Source organism: Streptopelia decaocto (assembly GCF_964273445.1).
Source record: "Streptopelia decaocto genome assembly, chromosome: 3".
NCBI classification, from domain to species: Eukaryota; Metazoa; Chordata; class Aves; order Columbiformes; family Columbidae; genus Streptopelia; species Streptopelia decaocto.
Window position 1 is genome coordinate 42159650 of NC_138656.1, and position 24897 is coordinate 42184546.

The following is a 24897-nucleotide window of genomic DNA, read 5'->3' on the forward strand; positions in this document are numbered from 1 at the left end:
CAGGAAATAGGAAAATACTTCCCTCCCAGAAGACTCATGAGAATTCTTTGGTTTGTTTCAATCTCTGCCTTTCTCCTTCTGTGAGCTGCAGCTGCTTTCTTCAGTTCACATGTATTTTTGTGGAATGCACTACTTTTTTTGTTTGTTAAAGCTCTTGTGATCCAAGTTGTGTTGCTTTGCAGAAACATGTTTTACTGTGGAGTCCTATCCAGTTCTCATCTATCCCTGCAGCTGTATCGCCTGTGGAGGCTTTCGGAGCTCTGCAGCTGTGGAGGGAGGCTGGGAAGAAGAGCTTCCTCCTGGTTGTAGTGGCTTAAATGACTTAAGCCACTACAACCAGCTGTACATGTCTATACAAGTCCGTCCCCAGGGCCAGAGCCTGTGACTGTGTCAGGCCTGATGACAATATAGCAGGAACACATTTGTGCCTCTGGGAAGACTGGTGAAACGTGAAGCCTATATATTCCCTTAACCCTCCAAGGGGAATAGTTTTGTCAACCAGACAGGAAAGACACATTAGACTTCTTTAAATCTGGTCAGGGAACAGGGGCTCCTGGGAGTCAGTGGCAGCAGATTTTTTTGCTTGCTGCCTTCTTCTGTTTCCTAAAAGAGGCTGGAAGCTGCTCCACTGCCATTTAGTCGGTGATCTTCTGATCCCAGAGACTGGGGATTGTCACCACCATCACCTCAGAATGAGGCCGCTCTCAGCAGCCTCTGCCACTAGCAAGAAAAGAAGTAAGAACATTTGAGCGTCTGAGGTAAATGTGAGCTGGTTTCTCGCAGATGACAGGTTTAGCCTCACAGGTGCACTTGGAGAAACAGAAGTAGTAATGTGAATTCAGTGTAACTAGTTAAAGTATGCCCAAGTGCCCTTGGGAGTGGTAAAGAGAAAATTGATTCACATTTCATTTATTGGCTCCCCTGTATATGAGCTGTGAGTCAGAAGCAGTGAGATACATCTTATTTGTTCTTTTCTGTCTCTTCAGCAATGAATATACATCCATAATGTCATGTGTCCCGTTTAAGTGTGGTAAGTATAAACCACCTATGTGAGAGAGCAGAGGCTGTTTAGGCTATTGTGCAATTATTATTCATAGCAAAGTCACAATAGCGAATTTCAGACTGCTCTACCCGGTGTTCTGGACCAAATGCTTTTTCTCCAGAAAGGTTGTTTATGTCACATACTGTTTGTTTAATGGCTGTCAATAAATAAACTTGAGAATTAGTAGAAGGCTAATGGGTGACACTGCATCATTCCTGGATATTTACGTGATGTGTGGACCTGCATTTGAAAGGTTGTGGGGTTTTTTTTAATAGCTGGCTGATATGGAAGGTCACTTCACCTCTCTTTGGAAATGATGTCGTACAATTCTTTCTTTTTCTTTTGGAACTGAAATTGGACTAAAATTGATTTGTACCCGTGTTTGGCTTCATTACATCCCGCACAGCCTGCCTGCTCTTTTCAGTGGTTGTACAAACCTTGGAAAGTATAGAGCACTGAATTAAACCGTGGAGTGCTATATTTTTATTCTGCATCGTTCATCTGAGTTAGAAATTACTAATGCTAAAGCAGTAAGGTCATTATCTGCTATTTCCTGTTGCTTTTGGAACAACTAACTGTCCAACAAAAACTGCACATACAGTACTAAAACATGTTCCAAAAAGGATTGCTCTGCAAAAGTGAAGGACTGGATTTAAATTCCATCAGTTAGCTAATATCATTATCTCTAGTGCTTTGGAGCTTGATTATCTTTAAGTATTGCTTTGTCTAAACTTAACTTAAATCCAGTTTTCAGAGGGATGCCATGTATGCCAGTACCAAAGAAAAGGAAATATCAAGGATTATAAAATCTGTTCTAGTTCTTTACCTGCTGACGGGAGTAAAATAAGATTCTGATAATCTCTACTGTTTATTTCTCTGCTATCCGGTCTTTTTCTGTGTCTACCCCCCAGGGGAAGCTTACGTGTATGATGAGTTGGTTCCTCATAGAATTTGTCATTCTATGTATTTATGAAAGTTCTGTGTATTTAAACTTCATATGGCAAAATGCATATTCCTCTTCTAACCAAGATGAAGTAGCTTTTGTTGGACCGCAGCCAGAAAACTGAAGAAAACTTATCTCGTTTAAGAGTTATGCTTATAAGGCTGACACTGTGTATTTGGAATAAATATAATGCCTAGGCACATTTTTCTCTGTTCTCCTGCAGACTTGGGAAGCCCTGAGGGGATAGCTGTGGATCATCTAGGTCGCAACATCTTCTGGACTGACTCTCAACTGGATAGAATAGAAGTGGCTCGGCTGGATGGGCGTCAGCGTCGCATCCTTTTTGACACTGGCCTGGTGAACCCCAGAGCAATTGTTGTGGATCCTATGAGAGGGTATGGATATGTTGTCAAGAGATACATGCAAAGCTTGATTTTTATTTATTTGTTGGTTTGTTTATTTCTTTAACATAAGCATACACTCTGAGTCTGTGTTTTTAGGCTATCTGTAGACAATAATAGGAGTATATTTTCCTGAAACAACTAAAACTACAAATAGAATAATCTACTTATGTCCTGTGTCTGAGTGGTACACAGGAAATAAAATGTCTAAAATGCCTGCTATGTAATACTGTGATATTTTATTGAGAGGTTTGTCAAATGCTTATTTGTACCTTGTTTTCAGTACATAGTTTGCAGGATGGCAAGTGTTGCCCTTAACTAAAAAAATGTTTTTTTGCAAGATTACTGGTCTAAAATACTAGATTAAGCAATCTTGTGTTTTCATTTCCATCATGACAGCCCTTCTTCCTGTACAGCACTCTTTCTTTGAAAACTCTCATCGTATCTTTTCTGTCATTCAGTTGCCGGAGAAGGTTCTATCAGGCTTCTATTGGAAGGTGCAGATAACTATGAAGTTTAAAAATTTAGCCTGTGAGCAGTCACAGAAATAGCCAAGCAGCATGTCAGTAGGAATGTATAACTGTTTTAAAGTTATGGTTCCAGCCTGCGAAAATCAAAGTATGTACATAGTTGATCTGTTGAGATTTTTCTCTCTGAATATTGGAAGAAATACAGGTAAAATTAAAACTACTACAGAATCCATGGTAGTACTGCATATCTGTTCATAAATGTCTGGACTTGTGTGTTGTTGTCCTGGTGCAACTTTCTGTAGCATGGCCACTGCTGAGAAGAGACATTTCAGTCAAAATACTGGAAAGTACAGAATCACAAAATGTGAGGGAATCCCCCTGCTGAAGCAGGAACACTTAGATGAGGCTACACAGGAAGCAAATAGTCTTTATTTTCCTTCTTGAATTGCTGGGAAGCTCTACTAAATGATTGCTTAATTGAAATAGTAGGCATTTGGAATGGTCATAGGTGAGAATTCATTAATGAATGAAAGTACTATATTGCTCAGGGAGGGTTCTTTGGAAGATGCATCCTCCTTCCAGATGTTTGCAAACAAGGTTTGTAGTGATAAAAGAATGCATGTGATTAATGAAATTTGAATGATGCAAAATTAAATGAAAAAGTAAGGGTATTGACTTCTCTAATGTCTTTAACGTAATAGCAGGATGAAAGCAGCTGTGGATGTACATCTCTAGTGTGAGATAAGGGGAGAGGCACAGCCATAATCAGACTGAGGAGAGACCTCTGTTCTGTGCAGAATCCCACCGGCAGAATCGGGGGGGAGCCCAGGGCTCTGGATTCAGGTCAAGCAGCACAGACTTCTGTCTCCTAGTAGATTTTGTGTGTGTGTACATGTGCATTAAGGAGCAAACAACAAAGGTGCTTGCCTTGAAGTGCCATGTAAATTCTCAGCCACAGAAAGTGCATCCAAGGAAAAACACACTACTGACAAGTGACCGTTAATAATAAAGCATCAGTGAATTAATGGTCCTCTCTGGGGTTCTCCCTTGACCATAAGCTACTCTGATTCCATTGCATGTTTCATATTTTGTGCACTGAAAAGCAAAATGTAGCTTTGAATGAATCCCACAAATGGATGTCAAAGGCTCTTGCTGCTTAGCTTGAGCAGGCATGATGAGTGGTGAGGAGGAGAGTTGTAGACAAACAATTTGAATGGTCCTCAGAACTGTTGAAACAGAGGTCTTTTTGCCTGGTATCTTGCACAGAACCTAAACAACGTAGAGAAAGCATTTCTTCTCACATGTGTGCTTGCTCTTTTTGTTTTTAATGGAAGTATAACATTTACTACATCTTTACTGTATTTTCGTTACTTCTGTGTCAAAGCGCAATGTGATCTTTATTTATTTAAAGGATTTAGAATCATAGAATTGTTTAGGTTGGAAAATACTTTTAAGATCACCGAGTCCAAACATTAAGATTTAGGAGGTGTGTGTGTTACTCTTGTGTCCTTAGCGTTTTCCTTAATTACAGCAATCTTTTGAGATCAGTCACTGTCTTAACTCTTGCCTTTTTCTTCCTCTTAAGAAACTTGTACTGGACTGACTGGAACAGAGAAGCTCCTAAAATTGAAACCTCATACATGGATGGCACAAACAGAAGAATTCTTGTTAAAGATGATCTTGGGTTACCAAATGGGCTGACATTTGATCCTTATTCCTCAATGCTGTGCTGGGTAGATGCAGGTAAAAAGATGCTACAACCTTTCTTCATGAGAGTAGCAGAATAAGTATGTCCAATCCTGAAATTATGCACAGGCAATTAATGTTTAGCTCTTTGGGCTGCATCTTAGACTTCATGCCTTTCTTTATTGCCTTTAATAATCTCTCTGTTTATTTGTTGTTACTATGACTGTAGCATTCACATGAGACTGTATGCAAGCTGAGATTTCAATTTTAATCACGAAACTTTCTGGGAATGCAGCAGGTTTATATCTGTGTGTCTTGTATGTGGCTGTCTCTTTAGATAGTGCTTAGGCCTTTGTAGAAGAAGTTGAGAGTCTTAAGACCAGAAAAAAACATGGATTCCTCTAATCTGGCTCTAAAGAATGTCATCCTGGTACTATTGTTCTAAGGCCTGTAATCTTAGGCGAAGTTTGGCTTATATTTGACGGAAGCAAGTCTTGAAAAAGCAGTTTGTGCTACATTTAAAAATCAAGACATGAATCATGAAGGTTCTGCCACTGACCCATTGTTAGCTTGGTGCTAGTGTCTTACCAGTAAAGAAAATACTTCAATTCACCTTTCAACTTTTTAATAAACTAAAAAGATCGAGCACTCTTTTTTTTACTGTAAGACACTTTCTCCAACCTTTAAATATATCTCCTTGTGCTTTCTCTTCTCTTCTCTTCTCTTCTCTTCTCTTCTCTTCTCTTCTCTTCTCTTCTCTTCTCTTCTCTTCTCTTCTCTTCTCTTCTCTTCTCTCTCTTCCTCTCTTGTTCTTGCATTTTTCTCTTTTCCTTTTTCCTTAATTTTGGAACCCAGTACTTAAGAGAAACCTGGAGGTGTTTACACTCACTGGCAGTGTTCCCAATGTGTGTAGTAGTTTTACAGTGAGACCTTTTTGCACCCTTATCTACATCTACAAGTCAAATGTTCTTCCTGCAGTCTTGCCTTCATGGCCAAAACCTAGCAAGGATTTTGGGAATGTGCTTACCAAACTAACCGCAAAAATGCCTTCCAGAGGAGGTGGAACTGGTTAGTGGTTGAAGAATCCCTCCAGAATGGAGGAGACCTTCTGTCACCTTCCACACCAGCCTGAGGACGCTGGTCTCTGTAGCATGAATATCAGCTTGTGAGCAACGGCCGTGGCTGCACTAGACACGTGTGTTCCTGTAAGTTAGGTGCTGACTAGCATTAGCACCAAAGTACTTCTCCATCCCATCTTTGACACACGCAGAGATGTGGATAGAGGTTGGCTTTGGCTAAGCAGCATACTGCAGGACTTCCAGGAAGTTTTACACTGTTCATGCTTGCATGCTTACACTTGGCCTTCATCCCTCATGAGAGCTCTCTTGCCCTGGTTCAAAGGCTTAATTGTTTTGCTACACCCAGGTACCAAGAGGCTGGAGTGCATGAACCCTAATCAGCTTGGTCGACGAAAGATTGTTGAAGGAATTCAGTATCCTTTTAGTGTTACAAGCTATGGGAAAAATTTATACTACACAGACTGGAGAAGGTATGTTATCTGCTAAAGAAATAACAGAATGCTTTAATCTGTTCTTCTCCCTGGTAGAAACTGAAGTATACACTGCATTTCTCATGTCTGAACTCTCACACAGTCCTGTTTGTTTGGTCTCCTGGCAGTAGCTAATGCAGGGTGGAGTGGATCTGTAGATTTGACCTATTGATGTTGCCAGTTAGCTGAGTTTTCACTTTCATCATAGTGATTTGTCCTCTAAGAAAATGCTTTTAGCACTGAACATTTTTGGGAAAGGAGTGGGAGCTGACATGTTTCCCTTGTGGTTGTTCTTGCTGCATTGTAGCGAGCAGAAATTAATCACTTGTGGCTTTCTATGCCTTTTATTATCTAAACATTTAACCAGAAATAAGAAAAACAACAATTTTACTGTCTTGTTTACACTTTCTGTGTTGCAAATTATCTAAAATATTGACATATGATCAAGACTTTAGAGTTTAAACTATATTTTTCAGAAAAAAAAATCTAGTCCACGCATTTTTAAACATTTATTTTTCCTTGATGTACATGGTTGTGTGGGCTCCGTCTTCAAACTCTTGCACAAATGACTGCATCAGCTGTAGCAGGAAGAGCAATTTATGTATGTAAGGATTTCCAAGCTTGAACCTAACAGCTGGGAAATGCTATTCTAGAATAGGCTTGCATAAATGGGAAACACTGTGTTACAGGTCTAGCAGTTGACTGCCTTCCTGTAGAGCGACTTTGTCCTGTCTTGGAAGTACCTTCAAAATGTAGGCTCCCTGCTAAATTTCTTAGCTACCTAGAATGCAGGCTATGACATATTGGAGTTGCCCAGGAAAGATGAAGTCTTGGAGTATTTTGCTTCTGGCATTGTTTCCTAATTGTAAAAAAGAAGCAGCTTCAGATTTATTCCCCTTTGTTTGTTCATTTTGGTTTATTTTCCCTTTTACTTCCACCTTCCTCTCACTTCTGTGTGTTCTCTTCTGCATATGGCAGGGATGCTGTTGTAGCAGTGGATCGCACAATTTCAATAGAAAACGATAACTTCCAGCCTCACAAGCGCTCCCGTCTCTATGGAATCACGACAGCCTTTGCTCAGTGCCCAGGAGGTAATCTAGATGTGATTTTCAAGTTTTTACAGCTGTGCAGCACCTTAGCGTATAAATGAACTTAGTAGCAGCTCCAATTGACACGCTGCCAACCAATGTAGGTAGTTAGTGAAGAACTGGTTAGTGCTTAGATTTCCATTCACAAGGAAACTGAAAGCCACCTATTTTTTTTTTTAAAGCAGTTGTTGCGGTTGCCATATGAAACCAGAATAGGGAGGGAAGAAGGCGCCTGTTCTGTCCGTTATGAAAGGACGAGTGTATGATCAAGATGAGGATCTGACATGGCAAAAACTGCTGTGTTGTCATCATCTAAATTGAATACTATATTCACGGCTACAACTTTATTTACTTATTTTTTTAAACTACAGGAATATCATGGTCTTCCAGATGTCCTTAATGAGATCCAGTGGTTTTTTTTAAAAAGGGAATGTTCAGAAAACAGCAGGTGATAAGAGTGGCTGGGCTGGTCTTTCTGCTCAGTTGAATATTAAGTTTTTTGGGTATGTTATTGAAAAGCCCCCTGTAAAGCTTAGAAGAGAGGAAGCTGATAGACTGAAATAACAATTTCTTCTTTGGGAAGCAATGTCACTGTTCAGTTATGTTGTTCTTAGCAAATCACAGTTGGAAGAAGAGTTCACTTTTTATAATTGCAACATGGCAGAAATTATAGGAGATGTAGGGTTTTTACTTAGGCCTAAAAAAAACCTAAGATAGTTTCTGTTCAGATTATTCAATATATATATATAGTAAAAAACATCATTTATTTTCATTGAAAGCTTGATTCGGAGCTTAAAAATGCATATAAATGTCATAATTAAGAAAATAGTTATGTGGTTATTACTGGTTAATTCATGGTTCTGTTTTGGTAGACAGAGTAGAACAAAACAACACTGTGTGCTCTGAGTAAATGCTTGTGTTTATAATATTCAGAACCTGACTATCATTTCTTTCTCATCCTATGTCTGTTTCAAGTGTTTTTCTGAGACAGATGCCTTTCCCCTCAGATCTGCTGCTTCTGGCACTGTCTTCTCTTTCTTTTCCCCCTTTAACATTAACACGCTCCTCCTCACTCACCCTTTTTTTTTGTTTCCATGGGTCATTCCTCCATGTTTTTACAGTGTGTGGTATTCAGGGATGATGTCCTGTAGCATTTTGCACTTTGTCCTTCCGTTGCACTTTCTGTATTTCTGCACTCACTGTCTCTTCGATTCTAAGGTCTGTGACCACTTGGACAGTTTATGAGGAACGTTTCAGGAACAGCCCAGTTTTCTCATGTTGCCTCTCCTGCTCTGTCACAGTATCTCGATCTTCGAGGTGAATATCAGAAGCTGGCATAAGGATATGTTGACTCTTATCTCCCCAAAGCATAATTTTCTTTAACTCTCAATCTCATTATGGCTTGTTTCTTTAATGTAGTCATGAAGTCTGCACTTCTTTTGTATGTATGTGTTTTGGCTTTTATTGTGGTTTTGCTTTTGTTTTTCTCTAATATTTTCCATCTCTGTTCTTTTTCAGGACATAACTACTGTACAGTGAATAATGGCGGTTGTACTCACCTCTGCTTGGCTACCCCCGGAGGCCGTTCTTGCCGCTGCCCTGACAACACAGTTGGAGTGGATTGTATAGAAACAAACTGAACATTAAAATAAGCTTTAGAGCAGCAGACAGCTTTTGGAAATGTGCTGTAAACAATTCACTCCTATCAACACAATCAGACCCTAAAGATAAGTGCTCCGTGTTGGTGACAGCAAGCCACAATGCGCACATGCAGGCACACACAATGGCAGTGACTGTTTTATAGCAGTTAGGCAAGACAGAGCTGCCCAGGTTGGGTTCAACTGCATCTTGTTTCTTGTAATGTTACCTCCTTGCTTTTAAAGGTAAATGTGGAGGCCTTAGTTGCACCTGTGCTGGGCTAGCAGGACATCTGTCTTGGTAAAATTAAAGTAACAAATATCGAACAAAGAGAATGGCACAACTCAAATCCTGAGTTTGGGTTGTACCTTAGAGTATGCAGCAGTTATCTGCACACTTAGGCAATCATTTATGTGCCTGGGCCATAACTCTAGCTGAGAAGAAACCAGGGGTCCCAAAGATAAATAGATGTGGGTGGGAACACCCAGTAATATCACAGATTTCATGCCTAACTGCATTCCTTCCCACTACCAGTCTTTCCACTTCCAGAACTTGAATCTCAACTTTTGACTCTTGTATTATGGAAATACTTTATCCATGTGCTGTGAGGGTAGTTCTCACCCAGCTCATGTGATCCTTTCCCACACCACATGATTCTGTACAGATAATCAGCACTGCTTAGTGGATAGATTTGAAGGTTTTGGTGGATTTTGAGAGATGTGTTTTCTTGTGTCTGAGGTGGATTCCAGAGTTGTTTCCTAAAATCCACTAAACAAAACTTTCGATATAGATCTCAGTTGATGATAGTCCATCAAAGAATGGATGTTGATTCATTTGGAGGCATCTGGTTTTACGGATACATGTGGTAATATTTGTCTCCTGAGACCTTTTAAAATAATATTTCTGTGTTTGATTCTATAAGCCTGAAAGTGGTCTTTAAATTCTATCTTAGCAATCTCTCTTCTTTAGCAAACCATGCCATTCTTTTTTATAGATGATGAGAAACAATGACAGTTAAAAATCTGATGTCCAGAAAGGTCACCTGTGTCTTGGTGCTTAAAAGAAATCATGATGTCTCATTTGTGTGCCAGTGTTCAGTAACAGCAAAAAAAAGTATGCTGAAAATCAAAGCAAAGTTGATATTTTCATCATCACCATTAAGTTTGGGGCTGGGAGGGAAAATAAAAATGCATGTTCTCATGTTAAATTAGCTGTACAAATCTGGGAGTGAAGCTTGGCTTCCACATGGTGTGTTAGGAAGGAAGCGTACCCGCAAGTCAACCTGCAGCAGCAGAGCAAAACGGGGCTCGTGAGGCTTCTGCCAGAGCACATTTCACAAAGTTACGATCAGAGCAGTAAGCTATTATAACATCCCCATTTCCTCACTCCCTCTTCAGGCACAACAGTAACAGTTTTAAACAGAGCCAATTCTGAGTCTTAGCTGTGTGACATGTTCCTCTTTAATTCTATATTTATCATAAAATAACAAAGCATATAAACATTTTAAATATTTTTTGTATAACTTTTTATAACTTTTAATTCATTTTATTCATACACTTAATCAGGTATGTCTTACTGTAAATATCAAAAATGTGTTCAAATGAAGGTGCTTGATAACTCTTTCTCCAGAATTATTCACTTATCTGGTGAAATATTAAGGTTTACACTCTGTACAGGTATCTACAGTACAGTAAATAAAATTTTTTTGTTTTTATTTTCTATAAAAAAGAAAGTCATGCCTACAGAAGAAAGTGATATATGGTGTCTCAAATCTCTTCCTGTTGATTTCTGGGTTTTAGCTAACTCTCATATCTGGTGATGATACTTCTAAGATGCAACGCTATTGGGGAAAAACTGCTGTTGGGGCTTTTGTATTTTGAAATGAGTAGGAAACTTTTATTCAAAACAAATATGTGAGAGCACTTAAAGAACACACAGCTTCCTCTGTTTTGACATGGAATTTTTACTGGTTGTCAACTCTTGTTTAGCTGTGTCAAGTATGCATAATTGAGCTATCCTGTACTTCAGACTTCTCTGTTAGTGGAAATATAGGGCAGGGACGGGATTAAATGGGGGACGGAATTTATCCCTCTGCTCAAAGATGCCCTGGTGCCGAGTTTGTAGGTGACAGGGTGCTCTGCTGTCTGGTGCCACAGCTCTGTGTGTGGCTGCACGTGTGCTGTGGCTGCAGGGCAAGTTGCAAACTGAGTGAAGCTGCTGGAGGTGAGAATGCTGAGATGTAAACTCTTCAACTTTTACAGCTGCAGCATGTCAGTGCCTCGGTGGGTGGCAAAAGGTCTCTGACATTGTGTAGATGGACAGCTGGAGAAGAGCATGCCTGTCGAGTGAGCCATTGGAAAAGTGGGCAGTGAGGCAGCAAGGAGAGCTACTGGAATCTAAGGGGTGGTGTGTGGAGTTACAGGAGGAGATTGGTGTTGATCCATGCTGGGAACTACATGTGGAACTGAAGGGAATTTGGCCTTTAGTTTGTTCTTTACTATATGCTTTGATTTTTATTTTTTTAAATTCTAATCCTTTAAAACTGATGATTTAGATTTTATACTTGGACCAGGACAATATTCCTCGTTGTGCATTGTGACAATTACTAAGTTACTAATCCCCAGTCAGCTAATTCAGTGCTAATCAATAAGCAGTGATGAAGATGTCAAGGAAAATAGACCTCAGCAGAAGTTTTAGTGTTAATGAGTGAACTTCTATATAGTCTGTAGGACAAAGAGATAAACGATATTACCATGGACAGAGTTCTTGGACTGAGCGACTCTCTGTTAACTCTGGTATCACATCTGACAGTAGCTAGCACTAAGTGAGGGGAAGCTTCAGCAGATATGTGCCAGCACTGTAGATGCGGCAGTTCGCACAACTTCGAAGCAACCTTCAGCATTTGAGTACCTAAAAATGAGGAAGTGTTTAAAAGCTCCAACATTAGGTTTTGTTTCCCAACAAATTGTTGTTGCTGGCTTGAGCTGTTGTAGCTCTGTGTCAGCGACCAGCAAGGGCAAAGCTGTACCCTTTGGGAAAGGAGACCAGGTACTGAGCATGACAAACAAGGCCAGCAGAAGCAGTGGCTTCACCAGCAGGGGACCAGTCCCACCATACCCCAAGTGAGGCAGACAGTGCTGATGAGGGTAGTCAGGGTCAGACCACCCAGCAAATCTGTTCTGACTGGGTATGTCCAAAGTCAAGTTTGGAAGTCGAGTTGGGGTCAAGATCGGGTCTGGACACAGTGACTGGGATCACTAATTGGCAGGCAACTCAGGAGTGGTGAAGCAGGCCTGCAGTCAAGCTGAGAAGTTGTCCAGGGCCTGTACCAATGGGGTCCATGGCTGTGGCACAGCTCAGGCAAGGACCAGAGCAAGAGCCTCAGTTTTAAAGCAGCCTTGAAGGGCAAGAGGGCTGTCCTGACTGAGGCCTCCCAGCAGAGCTGTTTGAGGAAGAGCCTCTGCTGAAGTTCCTTCAAGTTTTCTTCATACCTTCTATCGTCTGACTGGCCTTGAACAGCCAGCTAAGCTGCTAGTGGTGGGAGTGCTCTGGTTCCTGACACTCTGGAGTTCTTTATTCCTATACATATTTGCTTCCTCATTGAGTCTTGCTAAATCTTTGGCTTCTAAAATGATCTGTGGTGTTCCTTATTTTAGTCACAGCTTGGTCAGGAATCTCATCCTCTGATAAGATTTGCCTTTATCTATGTCAGGGTGTCTGTCTTGTGCCTATCATATTTTGTCAGTTAAATGTTCACAAGTATTGTGAATGATAAAAATGTGAATTTATTGTTTCCTTCTTCTAACCCTAGGGAGTTGATGCCATCTTTTTATAACACAGGGTTTCCTCATGCTGACCTGGGTCTAATTCATCTACCCAATCCTTTTCCTGACTTGCTTGTTAGTATCTGACTTTTGTACTCTTGCTCAGGAGCAAGAACATTCAGATACATTTTTACATTGTGTTTTGTGTTAAAAAGGTAACAGAAATGGGGAGATGTTTTATTTCATTATTAATATATTTTTAATTATTGTAATAGACCGGGCCTGGTAGTAATGTCAGTGTCTGGTGCTGTGGTTGTTGAAGAAAAGATTCAATGCAACTACAGTTCACCTTTTTTGCTACCAAAAAAAATAGTAGATTCCCAGGTTTTCCAGGAAAGGAGAACAACCGTTTCAATGGTTAAACGATAGACAAAATACCACTTAGATTTATTCAGAGGTAAGTTAAATGTTTTCTTAAATGCTTCCATTCATATCTTCCAGCACACAAAAATGTTTCATGTTAAGACCATTAGTGATGTTTATCAATGATGTAGTAAATTGCAAAAAAGTGAAATCTGCTGATAGGAGTACTGGCTTCCCGATGACTTAATGGGATGGTTCAGCCACCTTTCCATCTGAAGGGTGTTTGAAAAGCCCAACTTTACTCAATTTTTAACCTGTAAAGAACTCTCATGGTGAAAATCTAGTGTGGTTTTCTGAAACACAGAGTCCTGTCCAGTGTTGTTCCCAGTTGGCAAACTGCTTACTCTGCAGTTCTCCAATTGCACAGTTTTGTCACAACATATTAGATTTTTAATTTACAGGCTTATAACTAAGAATGACAGATGATTACTAGAGGATAATGGCCCCTCAATGGCAGTGTCACAATGCATCAGTTTAACCTATGGTTAAATGCAAACTGTTTTTTGTGTAGTATTTCATAGTATATTGCTTGAAGATCTTGCTGGGGAAAAAAACAACAACAAAAAACAACAAAACCAAGCAAACAGATTGTGAACATGTGTGGCTATAGAGACTACAGTTGTGAGAAGCCCCCTGCTTGGCCTGTGTGTAAGAACTATTAATAAATATTACCTTCAGAACCCAAGTTCCCAGCTGGGGATCTGGCAGCAGTTTGTTAATTAAGGGATTGAATCACCCCCTTTGTTTAAATTCTACTCCACTTGAAATCTGTCCTTTATCTTATAAATAAGTTTAGGACAGCATGTCAGTAAAATAGGTGAAAGATGAGTATATTGTGTTCTGCAAATGTACATGTTGATGACACTGGAGCTTTGCTTGACTAACAAAAGGCTCAGCAGCCAGTGGAATGCAGTGAGTGGGCTTCCCTGCTGCTTTGTGGAAAGCAGATGGGGCTGCAGTAACTTAATGCTCTTCTTTTGTTTCCAGAAGGATTCTTGAGCTGGTGAATGAATGGAGACAGACTGCCATTCCCACAAGTAGTCAGGGTGGCGTATTTCAGCCTTTGGCTTCTGTGTCTTAAGTATTCACCAGAGTCGCTCCAGTGTGTGGTGGTGGTGCTCACCCTGGGCAGGCAGTGTTTCCTACCCGATGGGGTGTCCTGCCTGGTGCAAGGCCTTCAAGGTGGGGGAAGGGGCCTCCCGTGCAGGTGTTGCTGGGGCATGCCAAGTGGCATCTGTGGACCTGCTCCCGTAACTTGTACAGCAGCATTGGAGATGGCAGTGGAAATCTCCCCAGGAGCTGCATGTAGGCTTATGGATAAGGGAATTGTGTTGGAAAGCAACTGAAGAGGAAGAAGATGGCTGCAGATGCAGATGTGTGTGAAGTTTGGGAGGTGGGGGGAGCAATTAGCATGGTGGTTGTAGAACCGTTCTTTTTGGGGATAGGATAAGGGAGACTGAGGTGCAGGGTTACTGAGTTATAGTGGATTTTGGAAACCCTTCCAGTTTCTTTTCACTAGAACCAGAATATCCCACTGAACACAGCACTCTCTTCAGGCATTGTGGGATAAACTGTGGGAGCCCAGATCCAATTCTATTTGATGACAAAACCCAAGAGCGTGAGGTTTTTGTTCTTTCCACCGCTCTTCTATGCTTATGCAGATAAGAGACTTAAGCAGATAAGCCAGAAGAGAGTAATAACACAGCCCATCCAGCTTCCTACCGGAAAGAGGGCATGCTGCCAAGGATGGCTTCCCTCATTCCTGAGACAGCCCCAGGTACCCTGGTGAGCGACTGCTGGCATTTCACGGCACAGCTGCTCTCCCAAATTGGTACTATCCAGATTCTGATCCCCACCTGCACCACCTCTTCAGGACTAGATACTCTGGCTATGACTTGCTGTGCACATCAACTGTACACTGAGTGTGTCACATGGGTCTCCTTAATAATAAACACAAGCAAAGCACCAGTCTGCTATTAAACTGCTAAACCTATCCAGCAGATTGAATCCAAAGGTCCCTCATGACACATTTGTAAGCATGAGATTTTTTTTTTCCCCTTGCATTGTATTTACAGGCTGCCTTAGTGGTTATTAACCTTCAAGCAGATGTATCTCATGTATTTTTAAGTGATTGCACTGTAATTAATCATTTATCTCAGCAGCCTGTCGGCCTTTCAACCATACCCAAATGGAGAAACGGCAAACCACGCAGCTAATTTCATTCTTTTCCAGACAGAATATCCTCCTAGGCTCTTGACTGCCAAGTGACAATGCAACCATGACACTGATTTCTTCAAAACAGTGGAAGACTGATGTGCTGCAATCAGTTTCTGTGCTTATAAGCCTTTTAACTCAACTGTCACGCTGATGTGCCACACTGACATTTTTAGCTGACCTAAACTTACAGAACCAATGGGTTCTGTTTGACAGTTGTTTCAGCCTGAATCCTGGCATAACTACCAGACGCTCTACTCTGTTACACCCATCTAATAAGTCAGAACATGAAGTCTGATACAGCCTCTGTATCAATTATGTAAAAGGTATTTGGTGCTGGGCCAAAAAACCCCTGGCATGATGTATCTTCTGCAGATAGACATGTCCATGCTCTGTCATGGCAGGAGCAACTTTCAGCAGTGACAGATGGCTGTGGTCTTCATGTGCTTTACCCTAGCTGTCTGTGACCTACACTCCTCTATCTGGTATATTTTACTGACTGATTTTATGAACTTGAGAATCTGGACTTAGCTGGTAAAATGTTTTTAATGTTAGCCATTGATTAAGAGAGAGAAGAGGAAATTGTTTCTCTCAGGGGAGGTGCTGCCGAAGATTTACGTGTTCCCTGTGAAAGCTCAGTCCTCACTGGGTGTTCCCTGGCATCCAGACTTTTCAAGTACAAGTTGACAGTACTCGTATTTATTTGATCATTTCTTAGTTCTGTCTGCTGGACTGGCTGCCTGTGAGAAATGACATGAGGGTGTGAAAACCTCTGTAAATTATACATTTGTTCTGATACAGTATTTTATTACTAGTGGAGCAAGAAAATTTAGCTCATTTTTGTTCTCCAGTGCTGTGACAAATTTATGTTCCTGCAGTTATGCAATTTTAATAATTTTCATTTTCAGCTTGATTTTTACTTGAATGAAGAATCAAAAAGGGAGGAGGAGCATGTTCTTATATAAAAAAACTACTTAAGACATTGTTTTAATGAGTAACAAATGTACAGTGGCTAAGGAACACACAACAAGAGTTTGTTCACAGATTTTTATCAAGAACAATGTTTTCTCTTAAAGCCTCAGCTCTTAGACACATGGCCTTGACTCTGAAAGGCAAATAACAAGACAAACACACATGATAGTATTTTTTTCCCAAATTTATGTTAACTATATGTCTTCTTAGAAAATTCACACAGAAATTTGGATTGGAAGAAACCTTTGGAGTGTGTCAAGTCCAATGCTCAAAGCTGGGACAACTTCCATGTAAGAGCGGATTGCTTAGGACCTTATCCAGTCAACTTCTGAAATATCCACAGATGGAGATGCTGCAGCCTCCCTGGACAGCTTCTCAGTACAGAACCACTTTGGTGTTGAAGTCCTCAAGTCCAATGGGAATATCCATTGATACAACTTGTGACCACTGCTTCTCGTCCTTTACCTTTCCCTGTGCACCTATGTGAAGGGTTTGGCTCTAGATCCTTTCTCCAGGTAGCAGAAGACAGCACTTGCTTCACCCTTTCCTCATATGCCATGTAATCTAAGCCCTCTTAACCATTTTAATGGTCTTCAGTAGACCTTTTCCAGTTTGTGAATATCTTTCCTGTCCTGAGGGCCCAAAATTATGCAGATGTACTCCAGACAGAGTGTTATGAGTCCTGAGTAGATGGATGTAATTGTCTTGGTACCTGACCAGGGTTTTGACTTTAATGCTTGGGGTGGACAATGGTGAATGCAGTTCTTAGGAAGAACTGTATACAGATACCTTGGTTTCTTACACTAAGCTTACCTTTGGGGTGGGGAAGGGTTGGTGTCAGGAGCACAGTCCTCAAACATTTCTGCAAAAATATACATGCTATAAATGGGAGCAGAGGGTAGCTAAGTGCTTTCTCAAAAGAGCAGTAGGGCAAGAAGGACTTGCGTCTAACTGATTTATATTATGTTGAAGTAAAGACTCAGGATTGCTGTTACAGGAAAGGAAGCCTTGTGAAACACATTTAAATTAAAGATTCTGTCACTTCAATTATTGACAAAGCAGAATGCAAACAAAATAATCATTCTAATATCACAATCTGAAATATAATAATGGCTTTGGAGAATGTGCAACTTGTTACGTGTCACAGAAGTTAATGTCAGAGATGAGATATTTTATTTTCTGTATCTGTCTGTATTTCAGATTCTGCATTTGTTTTGCTCTGAGTTGCCACTGCTCTCATGAGCTCATGAGAGGTTTAAAAGGAAGTCAGTGCAGTCACAAGATACCAAAACATTCAGCAGCAAAATACAGCTGAGTCCAGTATGCCTTCAGGCAAGTCATAGAATTTAATCCTTGATGTCAAGTTATATCCTCAAGTTCCATAACACAAACAATGTTTTAAACTTTAAGTACTGTATTAGTGTCATTAGTTAAATAGCCAACTAACTGCAGTTTGTCATCCTGGAGTTTCACGTAGTGTTGTATACGAATCAGGTATCGTTTTGTTAATGCAAAATTGCCGGCTATCATGTAAGTTATAGGAATTTCTGATTCAGCATTTCAGGTGTCTAGGTAAATTACTAATTCCAAAAGGAAAGGCTTCAAGTCCATTTTCTTGGTTTGAGAGGCTTCTCTGAGTTGTGCAAGAGAATAATCTTTTGTTCTTTGTATCTTGGATGGGTGTGCTGCTTGAAGCTCCAAGATGCATCCAGCTGCAGCTGCATTAAATGGAAAATAGATTGGGCATCAGAGAAGGTGGGGTATTTTTGTTTGGTTGGTTGGGTTTTTTTAAGCTGTTTGCAATTGTCTGGATCCCACAGCCCTGTTACTTTGCTGCACAATCCCCATACAGCTACTCAAATGGCTGTAATTCTAGTGTTTTATAAGAAAAATCGAATTAATCTGATTGTCAGGCAGCTGTTGAATGGTTTAGAGTACGCGAGAAGTTACAAGCCCCAAGTCTGTAGGAGAAAGACTGCACATAACCTGACTGATGTCAGGGAAGTCTACTCATGGTGGGTGCACTGATTTGTAATAGTTTTACAGAACAAGAGTTTAATTTGTCTTTGGACATGCAGGTGCCACTCTGAGGAAGAGCTGAAAGAGAGAACTCTCTTAGTTACAGCTAAAGAGCCCTGAAGTAATGAGTTTAATCACTGAATTGCTTCCTTCATAAACAGCATAGGTATCTCTAAACACCTCTTGTTACCTATCACTAGAGCTGATTAAAGGTCTTGAACAAATTCCTTTTTCTAATTCAGTTTTAAATCACTTCATTCTCTATTGTGACACTGGTAAGTAAGGGGTTTTGTTGTTTTTCCAGCATGAAACTCTGCTTTCAGAGACTTACCGTGCAAACAGTACAACTAAATTGAGTCACATTTTCTAGGCATTTTACTGCAAATTTCCGCATAGATGAGCTTTAATACTCCTCTTCAATTGCTTCTTCCTCTTTTGCATTGAAGACATTGGTTTTAATCTTGCTAAATTAAGACTTTTAAGTGTATTAATTCAGCAAGTAAAGAGTTAATATGTCCCGGTTTTCTTGCTAGTGAATGGCTGCGGCCACCTGGTGCCTAATTTATTAGCAGAGCTGGGAACAGAGTGAAGAACTGCAGTAACTGAGTTTTCCGTTTATCCTTCTGTTTGTTCATGGGGTAGAAGAGAAGAAAAGACTCTTTTCCAGTATCTATTCGTGTCTGGATCCCACATTTCCTCAGTGCTCTCTTCTTGCAGTTTTCCTCACAACAGTATGGCTCTACAGTATCTCTCAAATGGGAGGTAAAGGACCACATACCAAGCTCCACAGCACACAGGAAGGGTTTAATTTATTTCAGACTAGCTTTTATAATCTTTGTTGCTTGCTCCGTTGGACAGTGGTGCTGGTGTTTCCTCTCTGGACTCACCTTTGCATTTCTCCTTTTAATTTTCCCCCCTATTTTTCAAAAGTATATTTTGCTTTACTTCAACCCTGGCTCGCATTTCCTTGGTTGCAGTCAGGTGCTCTGTAGTTCATTGCTTCTGTTTCTGCAAGAATCCACATCAAAGGCTGCATCATTCCCTGTCCAGAAGACTGTACAGAGATCAAAACTAAGACTTGAAAAGCCAAAACTCCCTGGAAAAATAGCTTACCCAAACTATCAGCAAAGGCTGTGAAAGTGAGCATTCAGCAATTCTGATGTTTTTTGATTAATGCAGGTGTAGCTACAGCTCATGTAACTAGACACCATCTAGTGGCAGAAGGTCAAAAATAATCGGATTACAATCATGTTGATCTATTCTCTGGGATTTATTAAAATGCTTACGGTGGGCAATATACTGAATCTTCTTGCTGAAGACCTTCTGTGATCCCAGAACAAAAATGTATTTGTTGTAGCGATTCTCAAACTCAGGAAATTAAAAGTCAGCTTCGTGTCAAATAATCTATTAATAGTTTTTAACCGTTGCCTGTGTATTTATAATGTGAAATTATTTTTCAATTAGTATGATCAATCAGTTTCTTGTTTAGGAGCAGTCTGAGGTGTTGAATTTAGTAATGCCTTTGAAACCAGTTGATTCCTAGGTCTGCATGGTTTTTTTTTTTGTTTGGGTTGTGAGTTGTGGAGTTTTTTTGGTTCTTTACTGTGATTTAAAAGCATGAACCATTTGAGTGCAGTGCTTAAAACCAACTTTGCAAGGAAAGTACTGCCTAGTATTTGAAACACGTGTTTTGCCTAATATTTCTTAAAACTTCACACATTCAGCTATTCTGAGGTTATTGGAGAGTGCAGCATCTAAAAATGCCAATGACAATTCAGTGTTTGGTTTGGATGTTGTTTATAAAAACAAACATTTGTTAAGGCTTTAGTGCCATTTAAGAATTTTTGGTAAATACTTTTTTTTTCTTCTACTTGGCTTGTGTGCTGCAAACAGGATATTGAGTAACTAATTTTGTGTTTGCCAACACAGCGTGATGGATGAGTTGAGGAGACTGTCAGCTGATAGTATGGATTCCTTGTGTTGCTCTCTTCTTAGCAGAATAAAGCCAAAATGAAAAATACAGAACAAATCACAACCTTAATTGTGCAGGGTTGTTATATGTTGTCAGTAGGTACTGAAACTGAGAATAGTACTAGGTACTTTATTTTCCTGAAGTTTGCAAGGCCTGTCAGTCAGGAATTAATATTTGTCAAAAGAAGGTTAAAACTTTAGAACAGTAAATCTGAAATTCATTCTCCTCTAAAATGAATATTTCTTTCAAGCACAGGAAGCTGATAAAGAGTTTGCCTCTTGCTTGTTAACAATGTATTTCAATTGCTTTACTTCATTTTATGACAATCATTCACTCTTCAATATCTAAGTGACAGACAAGGTCACTGTTTTGAAGACCTAAGGTCTTAAATTGTCATCTAATATCAGAGCTACTGAGCTGCCAAAAACAAAACAAACAAAAAGCTGTCTCAAAGAGCAGACCACCTGTTAATTTACAGCATCCAAATAGGAAAGCGTTGTTTAGGAATTGTGAACTCCAGTGCAAAAATCAAAGTTTGGAGAGGAGCTGAAATTTGAAGCTTCACAGCTGGGGCTCATTCTCTTTTATGAAAAGACCCTTTTACTTTACCAGACCTTTAGGCTATGCACAGAAAACTTGTGACATGAGCCCCTGTCTTGAAGTACATGCATTAAAACAGGCAGTTTGTATACATAAAGGAGAAGAAAAGAGAAATTTTGCACTAACAGTTTCATATGAGAAAACCCAGTAGATGTAGTCCTGCTTTATCTGATGTCTCCAATGAACCACATGAAAAGTTGAGATCCATGTCGCTAGCGGAGTAAATTTAAAACCTTTATTTATTGTAGCTCAAACACATCTTTACTAAAAAACTCTTCTAGCCTCTAAATGCCTTGGTACAGGAAACACAAATGGGTTATCTTGAATCCTGCTATTAATCAGTCCCATTACTACTAGGAAAAGATACCTGAGAGATGAAGTAGCAAAGAGCCGCAGCTCTGCTGCCCACTCAGTAGGTGTCTGCTCCTCACGCTATAGTGCAAGACCTTTACTCCTGTGCATGAGCTGTTCACTGACACCTCTTATGCTCCCTCACTTTTTCTTAAGAGGCACCTGTGGAAGCCCATCCTTAGCCAGTCCTTGTGGGACCACCCTTCAGCACTGCACCCAGACTTGCTGCCAGCACTTCGAATTACCTGTTATACCTTTTTAGGAAACAAGCATCAATACTCCTGCAGCCTTACACAGCCCCAACAGCTGGAGGTTTTCACCCACCCAGCAAACGTCAGCTCCCTCTCCATGGCCCAACATCAGGCAGCTTTCCCCAGACCCTCCTTCCTTCATCATCTCACTGGCAGCTGTCTGGTTTCACACAGCTCCAGCAACTTGTCTTTGATGCCGCTTTTGGCTGAGGAACATGATGAACAGAAATGAAATCACAGATATCCCTGCTGCTTGAAGGAAATCAGATTAGCAGGAGGCTGTGATTTATTAGAGCAAACGGCTAGAGGGAAATAGTCTTAAGGCACAGGTGTGAAACAGAAGTAATATACTTCACCTGTGGATCAGAAGCAGCCACTCTGAATTTAAAAGATTGTTTGGCACCTACTGAGCAGAGATTGTTAAAGAGGAGAAAGGTGAGAGGTTTGGTGGTTAGTGCCTGTTGGAGTGAGAGGTCAGGGGGTCATTGAGCTGGTTAAAGTTTTGTAGCATTTGCTGGGGGTTGGTGTAGGGGCCTGTCTGATTTCTCTGTTTTGCTCTGTAGTTTTCTTTGGGTGCATGTTCTGCTTGAATAGTGTGCAGAACTGAAAGCTGTCTATGGCAAAACTTTTACAGATCTGAGAAGAAATAATTGGCAATTTCAGAAATATTACATGTCGTAGTTCTTGTGTAAGTCAAGTGTGCAGGAGAGGGCTAAGCATCCCAGGCTCAAACCTTTTCTGTTGGCAGTTTTGTGACAAAGATAACATGACTTGATCCATTCTTTTGCTTCAAATCTGGGAAGGTAATAGCTTGTCACCTCATGGTTTTGTTGTCAGGATCACAGACGCAACCTTGATCTTATGTGGGGAGATGGATGAGGAGGGAGGCTGCAGAGATCTGATGGTGTTTGCTGTTCCACTGACAGTGACAGTAATGAGCCGCAGCTCTGCTGCCCACTCAGTAAGTCTGTCTGGTCCTCACACTATAGTGCAAGACCTTTACTCCTGTGCATGAGCTGTTCACTGACATCTCTTAGTTGGAGGGTGAGGCCAGATTCATGGAAATGAAGGAGGGGAAGATGATGGCAATTTTGGGCCCATTTTTAAACAAGTGGAACTTTTCACAACCCTCCTCTAAAGTGAAGACTGGAAAAATGCATTGTCAGTATATCTTTGCTGCTTACAAAAATGGTTATCAAAATTAAGGCAATGAAGAGGTTTTTCTGATTTGGTTTTATTTAAATTCCATCTTGTGTGTATATGCATCTGAGAAAAAACAAATATACCAGAAAAATGGCAGCCCCACCCATGGAGGGTTACAGGGTGAAGCAAGATGTGTGATCAGTAGTGAGGCCAAACAGTGGGCTGGATCTGGGGCAAAAAGAACAGAAACAACCAGGTAAAAAATATGTCCATAGGCTTCACTACTTACCTCTGTTATTGGGTTGGAGTTACCAGGATGTGTTAGGGAAGGCCGTGCTTTTGAAGAGGAACTCAGTGGTGGGGTTAGTGACTTGCAAAAGGAAGGTTTTTCTGGGGTAGCATGGGCGGCAGTGTGAAAGCACAGGAAGAGAAGTAGAAAAATCAGCCTTTTGCTAGGGTAGAACTAGACTGAAAGGACAAGAAATCAGTACCAAAAACAACAGGAAAGGGTTAAAGTTGAGAATGATAAAAGGAAGACTTGAGAAGACAGTTTGGACAACCCAGAGGAAAGAGTCATGTGGATTGGCAATGAGCAGTTGAGCTGCCAAAGCAGGGGGTTACCAGATTTGGATGATGAGTTTAGCAGCACTACTTGTGGACTTTAATAGTGATATGGGTGGCTGGGAGGAGTGTCTGACTGGACAGAAAAAAGGGAAGGTTTCAGAAGGGAGGTTGGGTGTTGTATTTTGACCCTGTAGGATGCAGTGAAAGGACTTAATGACACTTCTCTGTAACTAATGTTTTGCTTTTTGTGTGAAGGCCTGCAGACATGGCTTCTGTAGCAGGCAAGGCAAAACGTTGTGAGATTACCTGAATGCAGCAGTAAAAATCACATAAGCATCACTAAAGTAAGTTAATGGAAGAGTCATACAAGAGGAGGACCAAAAGGCTTAAAAGATACTATATATAGCATCCATGAGACAAAGACACAAATAATAGGTCCAATCTAGAATTTTAAGGAATTTGTTTGACATAATCCAGTATAAGTGACAGAGAAAGCTATCTATTAATGTATGTAGAATGCATTGTAATCAAGGCCAGTACAGGATTTTAAACGTGTAGCACTGTTTCTCTTCTCCCCCTCTTCTGTATAACCAATCTCTGGGAATTTGAAGTTTTTTGTAAAGGATTCCACAAGTGGAAAGCTTCCTAGATGGTGTATGCAAAAGGCAGTCTGTCAGTTTTAGAAATACTTTACAGAATCACAGAATGTTAGGGATTGGAAGGGACCTCAAAAGATCATCTAGTCCAATCCCTTTGCTGAAGCGGGAACACCTAGATGAGGTTACACAGGAAGGCGTCCAGGCGGGTTTTGAATGTCTCCAGAGTAGGAGACTCCACAACCCCCCTGGGCAGCCTGTTCCAGTGCTCTGTCACCCTCACTGAGAAGTTTCTTCTCAAATTTAAGTGGAACCTCTTGTGTTCCAGTTTGAACCCATTACCCCTTGTCCTACCATTGGTTGTCACCGAGAAGAACCTGGCTCCATCCTCATGACACTCACCCTTTATATATTTGTAAACATTAATAAGGTCACCCCTCAGTCTCCTCTCCTCCAAGCTAAAGAGCTAAACAACAGTTGTTCCATATTTCACTACAATCCCCAAGTCGTGGACTGTGATTCTTGGATGAAGGAAAACTGATGAGTTGCAAAATCAGCTGAAAGAAAATGTCAAGAGCTTTTGCAAAGAATTCTTTGCTTTCCTTCCCAGGAATGCTGAGGTTAGAGCACGGTGCTATTGCATGTTTTCACCACATATTTTAGCTAGTGGGAGAGTTAACACTTCTTTTGCACTTTCGTTTTTTAAATCTGCTAGCTAACAAACAAAAGCAAAGCAGGTGAATTTTGGTCAGAGTGGAAGTATTTAGGACCAGTACTCGCATGCCTCATCTTGGTAGCAAACCTGAGTGCTCTGCAACTGTGTATTCATGCTGACAAATCAGGGGAGCAGACTCTAATGTTTTGTCCTACTGTGACACTTGGTTTTTGTGGGAAGTTTTTAATTTCTGTATCTTGAGGGGGTGCATTCTCTGGCGTCTCAGGGCCTGCGTAGCATCAGAGTAAGGCATAGCATTCTTCAATCTTCGAAAATTCGTAATGGTTAAAATGTTACAGTGTCTTTAGCTTGATATGTTTCCCACACCTTCTGGAACAAGGCCAGAAGAGTCAGAACTGCTTTTGAGAGTACTGTGTTAGATAAGGACCCCTTTTTCAGCTGAAGGTGCTTCCTAACATCTGCTTTTGCCTCGTGAAGCTGGGTGGTGGTGGTGGCTCTGCAGCCAGAGGCTGAAGGGTCCTGTTCCTGAGGGCAG

General features: G+C 40.7%; 1 protein-coding gene across 1 annotated transcript in view; it reads left to right on the forward strand.

Annotated features, from left to right (window-relative positions):
- NID1 (nidogen 1) overlaps positions 1-10572 on the forward strand; it is a 48460-nt gene extending 37888 nt beyond the window's left edge. Inside the window, exons 16-20 of the mRNA XM_082049970.1 lie at positions 2209-2380; positions 4442-4599; positions 5968-6091; positions 7070-7182; positions 8698-10572. Of these exons, the coding sequence (XP_081906096.1) occupies positions 2209-2380; positions 4442-4599; positions 5968-6091; positions 7070-7182; positions 8698-8819 (689 nt within the window). The 3' untranslated portion in view covers positions 8820-10572. The remainder of the gene's footprint in view (positions 1-2208; positions 2381-4441; positions 4600-5967; positions 6092-7069; positions 7183-8697) is intronic.
- Positions 10573-24897: the final 14325 nt, after the last annotated feature.